Raw genomic sequence first — 13,311 nt, 5'->3', positions numbered from 1 at the left:
CAGAAACAGGATTCTATAGGAACTCAAAATGCACATCTTATTTAATATGGCTAGCAATTTATTTTAACATTATAGCATGATTATAGAAAAACCTAGGTGTAATGACTGTGAATGAGAATGTTTCAGTCATAATATATATGTAATATGAGAACAATCATTTTTCACACTTTCTCTGTAAGAGAGCAATTTAATCCACTTTACATCTTTAAACTTTGTTTCTCAAAGAGCAGATTCAATACTAATCTTCCATCTGTACCTAGGTCTTCTACACTGCCTCATCCCTGAAATTCTAGCTTAAAAAATTACTAATGCCTACCTAACTTTAAATATCCTATTTTATATTAATCTTAACAGTTCCGATTAATGTACAAGCAGCTTAGGAATAATATCTCCACATTTAGTATCAACTTTGATATGAGCATATTTATCACCTCTTGTTGGTCCAATGTTCACAATTGCTATTTGTTTCTTATTCTCAGATACCTGGAGTAATATTCTATAACTAGAAAATACAGTTAATGAAGTACCAAGCACCAGCAATGAATCACAATTTTCTATTTCATGTTTCACTGCTTCAACTCTTTCCTGAGGAACATTATCACCAAAGAAAACAATATCAGGTTTCAGAACTCCCCCACATTGGCTGCAGCTGGGCACCAGAAATCGTTGTTCTTCATCCTTTAAAAAACATTAAGCCATTAATGTAACACACTTCCTTGATTCAGAGACTTTCAAACAAATTTCTGATAATACAGTATTAAATAGCCAGGGTATGTGCCATATACTTTGAATAATATGGCATATGCATAGCAAATGTTCAGATACCAGGAGCAATCACAAATATGTGCCAATAAGGGCTAAAACAAAACTTAACAGTTCAAAGGCAAATGTCTCCTACGCTATTTATCTCAAGCTCAACTTCCACATATTTTACTGACAATAATGTCAAGTACACAAAATTATGTATCATCAAATAAGAGATCAGAATGGTGACAATGCAGTTTCCTGAAATTGAAAGGCTTCCACTATTCTGAATCCATACTGCATAATCATGAAGGGCTGATGGGCTATATATGGCACAAAGATTCCTAGTTCATCATATACTACTTATTGTTAAAACAGCAAAGTATAACAACTGAAGAAATCAAATTATTAACTACCTGAGATATATCAACATCTCCATCTGGTCTAATCATCATACTTGTCCCTTTCATATGACAATTCATTTCTTCAAGAATAGTCTGGAAATGGTGTCTATCCATTGTGTTGTTACAATCTGAACACATTACTTTAAATGCTGAACCATGAAGTTCTATAACATGTCTACTTCCTGCTTTAGTGTGCAGCTTATCAACATTCTGAGTAACAACACAACATACCTTTCCATGTTTTATCTCCAAATCTTTTATCATAAAATGAACAGAATTAGGAAGGAATGAAGAAAATCTGGGCCATCCAACAAAATTGCGTGCCCAGTAACGTTTTCGAACAAATTCTTTTTTTATAAAATCTTGGTACTGAATTGGTCTTCGACTGCTACGGGCATAGAGACCAACACCTTCTGAACGATAATCCGGTATCCCACTTTCTGTAGATATTCCAGCACCAGTAAGAACTAATAGTTTGTTTGCAGAGTTAATAAATGTACTTATTTTATCAATGTCATCATTTTGAGCTGGACTATGCTTTGGCACAAATGATAATGGACTATTGTAATATTTGTTTGCTGCTGAGACTGCTCTATACTGTATCAGCCCACACATTTTACTATGCTGCAAAAAAACGAAGGAACATACAAAAGCCTGTTAGTAACCTGTAATATTCTATACCAACAACCAACTCTCAAGCTTATTTCTAACAGCATAATATTATCACTACTATGGTTTTTGGAGTCTCCTGAAAATGAGTTTTGCATCCGGAATCTATGAATGATGTGTAATTAGGAGAAACTCCACAAGAACTTTGCATCGGTGAGAATTTTTAACCGACTATCATTACTCCATAGGTTATTTAATGTCATTATTCAAGGGTGGACGCACAACGGCCAAACTAACCCAATCGAAAGGAACATAACCTAAAAAAATTACATCATTACAATGTTCATTAGCCTCATTAAATACATCTACATAATATTAAATCTATATCCAGACACCATTCCACTTCGCAACCAATTCATACCTAAATTGTCAATGAATGTGATTGTCTTGACGCATACAAATCTGTGCTACGTTCATACTTTCTCTGACTAAGAATACAAATCCCACAATTGTAAACATGTCTGTGAAGTGGTTTAACTGCTAAGTAGGTGATCTGTGGAAATTTTCGATGTACTAGGTCAACAGTTCTTAAGAAGATATAGAGTGAACAATCTTTAAGAATTATAGTTAGTTACAGAGCCATTTCTTTATCTGCGGTAATTCCTTGCGCTTAAGTTTATGATTATATGCAATTAGGATTTTTTGCCGATTGAGTTTATAAACTTGTGTATTTGGTATAGACAGGAGTCATGGGTATTTGCAGTCACAAACCACTGTCATGCTATTCAAAGTTAAATAACAGTGATTGATTATTCTTCTTCTACGAACGTGCTAAAGTAGGCCATGATTGGGATCAGCTGTTCTACACCTCTACACCTGCAGTGATACAATCTACAATTTAAAAGATATGTATATAATTGTTGCCAATCGCAAAGTAAAATGTTAATAAAAGGGACACATTTCAAATATTTTTGTTGTGACTGCAGTTAGAAATTTCAAACAAGTACCATGATGCCACTCAATTACATTTTTCGTGTTTCTCCGTTTAGATTAATAAAATGTTTTTCAGTAAGTGCTGCTTATAGTAAGTCCCATTATGATTCCCTTGGTCTCTCACCTCATGCTACCCAAGCAGACATTAAATCTGCATACTACAAGATGTCCATGGAATTTCACCCAGACAAGAACAAGGGCAGTGATGAAGCTGCCCAGAAATTTAGAGCCATTTCAGATGCATATGAAGTATTGGGAAATCTGAAACTTAGAAAATTATATGACAAAGGGATTTTACATACAGCTGGTCCACAATTCACACAACATGCAGAGGAAACCACACAAGATGATCCTGAATTAAGATTCTATAGGTCTCGTGAACACAGAAGTAGAGCACCACCACCTACAGGGAAAACTTCCATCTACGACTTCGATGAATGGACTCGAATGCATTATGGTAAGGTGTTTGCCCGAAGAGAAGCAGCAAAGGCTAGACATGAAAGCGATGTGAGAAGACGTATCCTTGACAGACAGCTTTTTTATACTGAAATGTCAGTTCTTGGAACATTTGTTACTATTATTTTTCTTACATTTACATATATTAAAATTGTGAATTATGATGTGGTTAAGGATGAAAATGTGGAGAATAGGAACACACATCCACCCAAACCTTTATCAGCAGCAAAATAGGCAGTATAATTTATAATTTTAAAAATTATCTTTTTCTTGTAGATCAATAGATGACAGAAGATAGGCTTATGAAAAATCAAATGTAGTATGTGACAATTCTTCATGTTTGTACACTAAAATAATATTTGTAAAAGGGTTTGGAAATTAGAAGTATTGTGAGAAGTGATGAAGCATACTGGCAAAATAGAAAGAAAATGTTCTACTTGGCTACACTAATGAGCACTTAAACATTATTTGAAGTTTGGAAGGTATGTTATTATGATTCTACTAATTATACCAGTATCAAGGTGATACATTATTTCTACATGGAGTCAAAACAAAACTTGCAGGAGGAATAAAATTGTCATTGAACATAACGTTTAACTCCACTATATGAATGAGATACATCACAATGCTATTTAAGTTATTAAGTTGCTTTATAAGTAGATATGTGTGTGATGTTGGTGTACCTGCTTGAGAAACCCTGATGAAATGTCTGACAAATATATACATACAAAATAAAGTGGTTTAATTTTAATAAAATCTCCTACATCAAAGCAGAAGGCACAAATAACAGTAGTCAACACAATTTTGTTATAAGTTTAAATTAATAACAAATAAAATGATATATACAGATATCATTCAAATACACATCGACTTGAATGATATCTGTGTATATGATTTTTCTTTTTTGCTCTTTTAAAATGTATGTCAATTGGCTTGGTACAGTGTAGAGCAGGCCTGCCCAACCTTTTTTGTTGTGCAGGCAATTTCAGCAATATTTGGTCTATATGTGGGCAACATGAAATTCAATACATAAAATGCGGACTGTATATGTATAATGATATATATACTTTTATCTGCATATTTTTCTATACAATAAATATATTGATAATGTGAAAATTTTGTAAAAAACGCAATTCACTACCTACGCTAGGGTGTTTATTTGTAGTACATTTTTACAAAATGAATTAGTAATGTATGTCTCCATAAATAAAAAGCTAATAACCTTTTTAAAATATTATTGCATGGATTTTAACTTAGCTGCCTGCATATCTGCAAGTCGTTAACTAGAAAACATCCCAGTAACAATACACGCCAGCACTCATTGACAAAGATATTTAATCCCGGCAAAGAACCACCATTAACAATAAGGATTTATCATAGGGTCACTTGGGAATATGGAATTGGTGGTTCATTTTCTTTCATAGTTTGCCAGGAAATGTGTGGAATTGCTTCAGTGTTCTACGGCACTGTTACCAGGGATAGGGTTAAGAGACGTTTTCTTATTTCAAATGTCTCTGTGGGCAACAGGTTTCCCACGAGATACAGGTTGGGCGGGCATGGTGTAGAGCAGGGGTCGTCAACCTGGTCCCTACCGCCCACTAGTGGGCGATTCAAGCTTTCATGGTGGGCGGTGTGGGTTTTTGTCTGTTGTCACAAATTTGGTTCTTCCTTCATATATCGAATACATTGCTAACAACTTCGCGAGTTTGACTTTTTAAAGTATGCTTTTGCAATTTACTTTTGAATTCCATCTCTAAAATTTGGATATAGATAATAATTCACTGGACACTTCTCGAAGTATACTCGTGGACGAAGGAGCAACGAATGAGCTCTGTATCAAAGGCACGAGTTTAGTGCGCATAACGAGGGCGGGGGCTTACCACCGGCCATCACTCAGTCTTCGAGCTGTACCTCTTTCATGGTGGTGGGCAGTACGTGCGGCACCGGTGGGCGGTAAGGAAATTTTACCATCAACAAAGATACAAAAGTGGGCGGTAGGTATAAAAAGGTTGACGACCCCTGGTGTAGAGGATGGATAGACACTGATTACACCACTCATAGTTACAATATGACTACCAAAGCAATTTTTACATCAGCCATATCAATACAGTTCAAACAGTTTATGTACACACTAAATTAAAATGCCAAGAGAACTTAGTAACAATAAGAGAGTATGCATCTATACTTTACATATTATAAAACTTACAGGGCCTCACAATGTTCTTACAGAAAAATGTAAACTGTTTGCTGCTTTGTTACTCATATTGTTGAAAGACTGTACTTCTGCTGTATAAAATTAAACAGGAATGTTGTAAAATAATTGTTTACTTTAATATTACACTGTGAAGAAAATACACCAGATAAATTTGTTGGAACAGCAGAAATATTATATACTGCTCTTGCAAATTCTGTTAGAAATATGTATATATATTACAGTATACATGTATTTATATAAATGTACATAGAAGTTGTGTAAAAAGAATCATTATGTATGTAACCTAACAAACAACTCCTTTACTTATGCTTTGTAGCACAATCCAATCAGTAATAATAGGGCTTCAGAAAACATTGGGACCATAAGGGCCTGGTATTGGCATGTACATTCCAGTAGTAGGATATGGTACTGACCCTGTAACAGGTGGTAATGGTATATAACTAGAAGCAGCATGATGTGTGTGTCCTTGTGCTGGTGATGACACAGAATTCTGACGTGGAGCATTATGTTGTCTTGTTAGTATTTCTGCCATTTTATCTGCTTTTACACGTCGTAAGTGTGTCAATTTTCTTCTGGCAGTAAACTGTTCAAGAAAACTGTCAATTTCCAAATTTCCCTCTAGGAATTTTTCTGCAATGGCCTGAAACAATAGGATCAAAGAAAACTTAATTATTTAGCACATAAATCAGGATATAAGTATCTTATGCAATACCATTAGATTAAAAGGAATAGTATTTTTTTTAATTTCTAGTTACCAGCCTAAGAATTCTAAAGAAATTCATAAAACTTAACAGCATGATGACAACAGATACATTATTGGGTCTAAAAGCATTGCTGTTGAGTACCCATCACTACAATAATGTAAGTGATCCATATCAGAATTTAAAAATTGCATTAATTATTGTCAGCAGTGGGTATCTTGCTTTGCAGCTTAGCCTCTTTTCAGTATGATGAATTGCTAATGTAGGCCATAAAGGGGGAAGGAGGTCTGAATCATGCAGTAATTCGGATTATGGAAATAACTGATAAATACTGTCAGATGAAAGATAGTTTGTTTCCCAATCTTTATGATTGAATCAAAACACTTTTATGGCATAAACAAATAATTATTTCAGGATGACAGTGCCAGATATTGTAGTCAACTGAGTGAGCATGACCATGTTATACCAACAAATCTAGGACTAACATGGCCCAGATTACCATAATTCTACTGTATTTTACATGAGACGGTAGGCAAGAGCATAATATGGAAAATAAACAGTTTCTTCCTACAGTCTTCCTTCCCTGAGTGACAAGTGATGATCACATGAAATAAGGAATTAGATGCAGAAAGTAGTTCCAAACTAGATACAAATGGTTGTTGCAATAGTGAATGCTGTTACTACTGTCAGTACCAATAGTGACATTACTTTAGCAGCAGCAAAAGAACGTCTGACACCCACATGTTGGACCACATACAAAGAAAAACCAAGTATGACTGACAAATTTATGTTATTTATTATAGAGCAGGGCCCCGCTTTTCTGCGATCCGCTAATACAGCGCTTTTCAATTGCGTGCATATGCCCCACGCGCTCAACAGCTGAGTCAGAGAAGTGCATCCGGCGCCATTTTCTCATTGCTGATTCAGTCTGTTTACAGCTACTACTGATATTCATTTTACCTTCATATTGTTTTCTTAGGCCTAGTGCTATTGTGCACTTACTATATGATAGTGTAAACATCTTATTAGGTTTTGATATGCATTTGCAATTGAAAAAAGGCAAAGATCCGCTTTCCGGCGATTTTCGCTTTTCGGCAGGGGTTTGGTCCCTAACCTGCCGTATATGCGGTGCCCTACTGTATCTCTAATTTTCATCTCATTCAGAAAAACTTCAATAAATGTTTCATATTTTACCTACACTGATTAGTACCTAGTGTCACTCCTACATCAGAAAATTTCAGTGAATTACTTTGGTGTTCAAGGAAGGGCTTTATAAAATCTGATGAGATTAATACATTCATATGACTTTCATAGCAGCTTTCATTAGTGTAGCTGATTTCTTCAAATACTTTTGGAGATGATCATGTCGTCTCTTAATTCTTCCTAACCAAATAGGCAGGAAACCAAAAATGTCTTACTTGAAAACTTACTTCTGATTCTTCTTCTGATTCTGCTGCTGCAGTCTGTAACAATGCAAGCGTTGTTTCTGCTGTCGTGTCACTAGACTGTTGTTCTGTGAGAATAAAATCATATTTCAATATATTGCACTATACAACAAAACTCTAAATAAAACATTCCCAATACACATAATAATTCAGAAAGCTAATGTGGAATGTATGTGCTGTAAATTGTTAATTTATTACTGTAACGTGGGATGGTATTGCAACCTTGATTGTCAACCCGATTTATTCACGTTAAATTAAATCAGTTACAGAAGTCTATACTGACAGGCAACTCTCTACAACAACAACAACACACTTCAAGTCTCTGTTCTCTGTACACACACACATACTCTCGCACTGTCCTTCGAGTCTATCTGGTCCCCCGAGCTCGGCGCTCTTCACATTCGCAAACACATCGGCCCGTAGCACTCCACTGGACACATGCTGGCTCCTCGGCCGCCACGGTCCACGAATCCAGTGCTCTCACATGTAGCCAACCTGTCCTTACTCAGCACCACACCAGACCTCTCGTTGGCTCCACTCACTTCTCTTACAAGTGATTCACAGCTCTCTTCGCACTCTCCGCTTATCGCTTGCAACTCACTTCTCCTACATGCGACTCACACCTCGGCTCTTTCCACACTCTCGAAAGCCGATTGTCAACGGCAGTAAACAAACACAACAATGTCAATAAATAGATAACTAAACTGTCTCTTAGCTACACAACAATGCCAATGGTCTCGAAAGCCGATTGTTGGCGGCAGTAATGAAACACAACAATGCCCATAGGAGTTCATATAGCATCTAAAGATGCAGACCAGGCAGCCTGGAGGTCAAGCGGCCCCTACCCTCCAGCGCGAGTCTGCTGCACTCACGGCAACACGTTACATTATATTAATAACATTTCCAAAGAAAGGTGTTAGGAGAATAATAATAAGTAGGAATTCAAACCCATAACCTTGTCATTATAAGAACAAGTGCTACTACATCATGACTGCTGGTTATGCTTGCTTCCTTGTAACAGCATATCAAATACAAAGTTATGCAGTATCAAATGGAATATGATAATGGTCTTTCAAGATATAAATCAGGACCTGAACTGTTCTGGGAGTAACAATTACAGGTAGCAGCTATATTCACTAGATAGTCATAACAAAGTGACTTATGGTACCATTTTCCTACAAATAGAAGCTTGTTATGTCCTTCTAGCAACAAACACTGCTGATTAAATATAAGTTATGAGATTTGAGTTTGCCCATGATACACAGAACATGTATACGGACTGTGTAAGGCAAGTCCTTATCTCATTCTAATGTTATAATAAACTTACTATGGAGTGACACTTTGTTTTCTATTCTCTGGCACAATGTTGCTCCAGTTTCACTTAATACTTGAAGACACTGTTTTCCTTTAGCCAGCTGTGGTTCCTTTGACAGATTGAACTCAGCAAGTGATCTGTTTCTTGCCATCAACATCTCCTTTTCAGCTTCAAAATCCTTAATCTGTAAACAATGAAACAAAATTTATAATTTGTCATACAATTACATTACTGTTTTCTAAATAAAAGAGAAACTAACAAGGGACACAAACAAATATCACGTGGTTACATAAATAACTATGTGCCTGCATTTTGGATGTAAAATATTAAAAAAAGCTGTAACAAGTAGATGCTTGGGGAAAGAGGAAGTATAGCTCTAACTCGCTCTTAACCTCCGCACTAGATAGATGTGAGTGATCAGTATCATGCCCCAGCCCGCCCTTTACCCCCAGTATCCACTGTCTAGGAGGTTGGGTGGGCCCCAGAGCCAGTCTGAACGCAGAGGCTAGAGGAAAAATCCTCTGCCCCTGCGGGGATCGAACCACGGTCGTCCAGTCCGCAGTTAGAAAACATTTTAACATTCTCTGCATTAGCAGATATCATAACCTACTGCACACAAAACGTTCAGTAAACCATGTTATTCATCAACACTTCTTTCAAGCCTATATAAAATACCGTCAGGATCAAAAACTTACTTGCTTCACATCTTTCATCATATCATCAAATTTACTGTCATTATTTAACAGTTCCGTCAATTCTTCAAGATTCAAGTGTGACAATAATCCCAGGGCAGCTGGATAATCAGGTTCCTTTTGGTAATTACTGTACATTCTTTATTTATAACGTACTTCTCTGTTGTAAAAATGCACGAACTGTTATCCACTTACAAAACAATGTGAAACCAAAATTTCATGTACATCAAGCCAGTTAACAGTTATGTTGGTAGTGCTGAGATGTTTTCTATGTCATAGATTAACAAACGTATAATAAAACATTAAGACCGAAGGTTGTTTGAACACAAATAAATTTCAGATAAAATTCTTGTTTGTGATCTTTCTAACCTTGCAATATCACCTCCTGAAAACACTTAAACACCTCTTACCATTACTTCGTTGATGCCTACTTTGCTGATATCTGTGAAATATGATCAAATATTTAATCTGGGGACATTTGTAATATATGATGAAGATTGCTGTCTTCTGGGTTGTTTTTCAGTGTGGTCTGGTAGATGTTTACCAACGTTTCAGAAGTTCATGCTGCCTCTATCATCAGGGCGATGAATAAATTATGTTATACCCATGGTCACACATTACTAAGTATAAACCGTGGTCTCCGGTGTTCCGTGGTGAAAGAAGATGTGCTCATGCTTATTTTAAGTCACAAGTAAATAAATTAAATGAACGCGCTCTGTCACATTTATTAAAATCTGTGTTAGGATTTGTTAATTAAGGTGTATGGTATTCATTTGTGTTTTTATTTCCATTAATATATATTTAACGTTTAGTTGAGAGTGTACTAATATCTAAGAATGGCGAGACCAGAATATCAGGCTCCACCAGAAGTGGTTAGTACGATGTAAATAGTATTTCTCTTGCGAGGTTAAGTCTGACATTCACATGTATTGTATTGAATAGATTCTAGTATTTACAAGATTTATGCTGTTAGTTATTAATTGTACCTTTATACTGTCTTTGCAGTTTTATAGTGAATGTGAAGCAAGGAAATACTCTCAAAAGTAAGTATAATTTTATAATGTACTTATTCTACTCTTGTGTTGTACACCCACTTTTACTAGAGTTTGAGATTTTTTAATATATTTATTCTTTCCCTGTGTTACTAGTTCTCGTATGATAGATATTCAGGTTCAGATGTCTGAGCGGGCTGTTGAGTTACTCGCTTTGTCAGATGAGCCTCATTTCCTTTTGGATCTTGGCTGTGGCTCTGGGCTTAGTGGAAGTGTATTGGAAGATCAAGGGCACACATGGGTGGGAATTGATATTTCTTCTGCAATGTTGGGTGAGTTGCACTTACGTTATTGTCAAATAATGTTTCCTGTGAGGTATGAATTTTAAGTTTGTACAGAAATTAGATTAAGCTGGTTATCTTCTGGGATACTGTACCATATAGTGTGGTAGATATTGACTATCATTTTAGAATTGCTTACTGCCTCTTATCATCAGTCAATAAATACCAGACTACATGGTGCCACATTTGAGAAGACAGCCATCTTCACACAAGTTATGTTATCTGTGATGAACATGGGCAAAATTCACTGAAATTGCTTTTAAACATAATACATTGACATTATATTAAATTTGTGCTTAGGATACCTTGGCCAATTATGTAGGCTTCTGATTGGAAACATGCAGCTATATAAATTAATGATTTTATTGATACAGGATGAGGTATTCTATTACAGATGTTGCTCTAGAGCGGGATGTAGAGGGTGACCTGTTGCTGGGAGACCTTGGACAGGGTCTACCTTTTCGAGCTGGTGCTTTTGATGGCGCTGTGAGCATCAGTGCCCTCCAGTGGTTATGTAATGCAGACAAATCTAGTCATCATCCTGCCAAGCGCTTGTACACATTTTTCAGTTCACTCTATGCTTGCATGGTAATTTCTTTCTTTCTTTATTTTTTTTTCTCTGGCTCCAATTCTGATTATGATGTAGTAAATCTTATAGAGTACTGCAAATCTAGTATCTTTTTACTACATACAGCCATAGATTCTGTACACCTTTAAACCAAGGTTCTGAAATTGAGAATTTTTCATGAATATAGAAGCATTATATTCAAATTCGCAAAGTAACACACTTAATTTTTTAAGGCTTCTGCTGTTATTTTATTGTGTCAAATTAAGGCAGAAGCTTTGAAAATTATTGAGATATATTTGATTTTTGTTATCTGTGTTATTACTTGTCATTTACCTTTGTCTTCCATCTTCACTCTGTTTGCAAGTTATTAATTCTAAAGCTGTAGTACAATAGTATCACTTCTTGCAAATGCAGTAATGAACCACCTGGTTTCACGGTAGGCAAGGAATGTCTTGGTTAGCTGAGCAGCTGTTTGCTTCTAAAGACTTCTGCTCATTAGAGTTAGTAGAACAGTGTTAGATCCTGTTTGTTATTTGATGTTTCTATTTTACTTAGAATAACAATGATTGTTTATTAGTAATGGAACATAAAACAAAGTCAATACACTTCCATTGCAGAATCGTACAGCAAGAGCTGTGTTCCAGTTCTATCCGGAGAATAGTGACCAAATGGAACTTGTGACTTCACAGGCCATGAGAGCTGGATTCTTTGGAGGTGTTGTTGTTGACTATCCCAACAGTACGAAAGCAAAAAAATTTTTTTTGGTCCTTATGTCTGGTGGAGCTGCACCACTTCCAAAACCAATGGGAGAAAGTGAAGAGAAGGAAGGAATTTCATACACTAGCAAAAGGTGTAATCTCTTTAAATATTTTCTTTTTTCTTCCTAAGACGTTTTCTCTTTAAGTGGATCTTCTGAGAACCAAGCCTGTCCATCTCTCTCTGTCTTCCCACAACTCCTTCTCAGTATTTTCCCATGGCTTTCTTTTCCTCTGTGTGATATAATTCTTTACCTGTTGTTCCCATTTTGATCCTGGCCTGCCTCTTGGACATTTTACTTGACCTGAAACCTCCTTTGGAATTCTGTTTTCATTCATCCTTAAAATCTGTTATTTGTTACTTTGTCTGGAGTTTGATTCCTGATAGGGCACCACAACATTCAGACTGTCTGTGGGGCCCAAGCCTCCTATCCAATGGATACTAAAGTTCTTTCCTTAGGCATAAGGCACCTACAGCATGAAGCTGACCACTCACCTCGTAATGCCTCCACTGCTTCTATGTCTGTTTGGCATGGTGCTTAGTTAAGCACCAAGGACTTTACCTTACCATGTACTGACCTTGTCTTAATTTTAAAATAAAAATTTTGTATAATACATATGAATTACTTACAGCATAAGAACTATTTTTATACCCCATTTGTACTATATGTAGAAGTAATGTGCTACTGGCAAATGTTGGATACCATTATTGATGAGCAGAATAAATGCAGACATCTATTGAATGTGTGTAAAGTATATTTTAAGGCATAAAATGTATTTCAGTAATATGCAACCTCTATATACTTCCAGAGAACAACTCAAAAAGATGAGGGGTAAGCCACTGAAGAAGAGCAGAGAATGGATTCTTGAGAAGAAGGAACGTCGTCGTCGGCAAGGCAAACCAACCAGACATGATACAAAGTATTCTGGTCGCAAGAGAAGTGGGCGATTCTGATTCTCAGTGTCAAATCATTTTTGTTATGTTTTTGTAATGTATTATTAAAACATATTTTATATTGCCTATTTATTTAGAATGTTTATTCGATAGTAATATCGATTATTCATAGGATAGTATGTAATA

At 36.0% G+C, this 13,311-nt stretch overlaps 4 protein-coding genes across 8 annotated transcripts; 2 read left to right on the top strand and 2 right to left on the bottom strand.

The window, feature by feature from the left end:
• Positions 1-37: 37 nt before the first annotated feature.
• Positions 38-2,301, bottom strand: Sirt4 (NAD-dependent protein deacylase sirtuin-4). 3 transcript variants are annotated; one of them, XM_022070026.2, is made up of 3 exons: positions 2,179-2,301; positions 1,161-1,772; positions 38-678 (listed from the first exon to the last, which is right to left on the bottom strand). In XM_022070026.2, exons 2-3 carry the CDS (start codon positions 1,761-1,763, stop codon positions 361-363), a joined length of 921 nt encoding a protein of 306 aa, XP_021925718.1. In that variant the 5' UTR covers positions 1,764-1,772; positions 2,179-2,301; the 3' UTR covers positions 38-360. The 3 variants fall into 3 exon arrangements, with proteins under 3 accessions (XP_021925718.1, XP_021925719.1, XP_021925720.1); XM_022070027.2 differs by lacking the exon at positions 2,179-2,301 and adding an exon at positions 2,055-2,170; XM_022070028.2 differs by lacking the exon at positions 2,179-2,301 and adding an exon at positions 2,088-2,150.
• Positions 2,302-2,361: 60 nt separating this feature from the next.
• On the top strand, positions 2,362-3,942 carry LOC147872470 (dnaJ homolog subfamily C member 30, mitochondrial). Its single transcript, XM_087356499.1, has one exon. The coding sequence runs from the start codon at positions 2,766-2,768 to the stop codon at positions 3,438-3,440; it is 675 nt and encodes a 224-aa protein (XP_087212625.1). The 5' UTR covers positions 2,362-2,765; the 3' UTR covers positions 3,441-3,942.
• A 1,571-nt stretch (positions 3,943-5,513) lies between these two features.
• Vps37B (vacuolar protein sorting 37B) lies at positions 5,514-10,123 on the bottom strand. Of its 2 annotated transcripts, none has more exons than XM_022070033.2 (4): positions 9,985-10,123; positions 8,895-9,066; positions 7,553-7,635; positions 5,514-6,061 (listed from the first exon to the last, which is right to left on the bottom strand). In XM_022070033.2, the coding sequence occupies exons 1-4, from the start codon at positions 9,985-9,987 to the stop codon at positions 5,765-5,767; spliced, it is 555 nt and encodes a 184-aa protein (XP_021925725.1). In that variant the 5' UTR covers positions 9,988-10,123; the 3' UTR covers positions 5,514-5,764. The 2 variants fall into 2 exon arrangements, with proteins under 2 accessions (XP_021925725.1, XP_021925724.1); XM_022070032.2 differs by lacking the exon at positions 9,985-10,123 and adding an exon at positions 9,578-9,831.
• Positions 10,124-10,126: 3 nt separating this feature from the next.
• LOC110832748 (18S rRNA (guanine-N(7))-methyltransferase) lies at positions 10,127-13,253 on the top strand. 2 transcript variants are annotated; one of them, XM_022070029.2, is made up of 6 exons: positions 10,127-10,265; positions 10,580-10,617; positions 10,723-10,898; positions 11,302-11,495; positions 12,093-12,325; positions 13,041-13,253. In XM_022070029.2, exons 1-6 carry the CDS (start codon positions 10,170-10,172, stop codon positions 13,183-13,185), a joined length of 882 nt encoding a protein of 293 aa, XP_021925721.1. In that variant the 5' UTR covers positions 10,127-10,169; the 3' UTR covers positions 13,186-13,253. The 2 variants fall into 2 exon arrangements, with proteins under 2 accessions (XP_021925721.1, XP_021925722.1); XM_022070030.1 differs by lacking the exon at positions 10,127-10,265 and adding an exon at positions 10,272-10,446.
• Positions 13,254-13,311: the final 58 nt, after the last annotated feature.

Source organism: Zootermopsis nevadensis, unplaced genomic scaffold (assembly GCF_977971745.1).
Source record: "Zootermopsis nevadensis isolate Lab colony 2312 unplaced genomic scaffold, Znev_1.0 Znev_ptg000027l, whole genome shotgun sequence".
Taxonomy (NCBI): Eukaryota; Metazoa; Arthropoda; class Insecta; order Blattodea; family Termopsidae; genus Zootermopsis; species Zootermopsis nevadensis.
Note: the sequence above shows the minus strand (reverse complement) of the source record. Positions and strands in the feature narration are given on the sequence as shown.

Coding starts and splice junctions, on each gene's coding strand:
- LOC110832748 (XM_022070029.2), top strand. CDS start 10,170: ATGTTATACCCATGGTCACACATTACTAAGTATAAACCGTGGTCTCCG. Junction 10,266..10,579: donor ATGCTTATTTTAAGTCACAA/GTAAATAAATTA, acceptor CTGTCTTTGCAG/TTTTATAGTGAATGTGAAGC. Junction 10,899..11,301: donor TATTTCTTCTGCAATGTTGG/GTGAGTTGCACT, acceptor ATTCTATTACAG/ATGTTGCTCTAGAGCGGGAT.
- LOC147872470 (XM_087356499.1), top strand. CDS start 2,766: ATGATGCCACTCAATTACATTTTTCGTGTTTCTCCGTTTAGATTAATA.
- Sirt4 (XM_022070026.2), bottom strand. CDS start 1,763: ATGTGTGGGCTGATACAGTATAGAGCAGTCTCAGCAGCAAACAAATAT. Junction 679..1,160: donor GAGATGTTGATATATCTCAG/GTAGTTAATAAT, acceptor TGTTTTTTAAAG/GATGAAGAACAACGATTTCT.
- Vps37B (XM_022070032.2), bottom strand. CDS start 9,712: ATGTACAGTAATTACCAAAAGGAACCTGATTATCCAGCTGCCCTGGGA. Junction 9,067..9,577: donor TGATGAAAGATGTGAAGCAA/GTAAGTTTTTGA, acceptor CATTGTTTACAG/ATTAAGGATTTTGAAGCTGA. Junction 6,062..7,552: donor AATCAGAAGAAGAATCAGAA/GTAAGTTTTCAA, acceptor CTATTGTTTCAG/GCCATTGCAGAAAAATTCCT.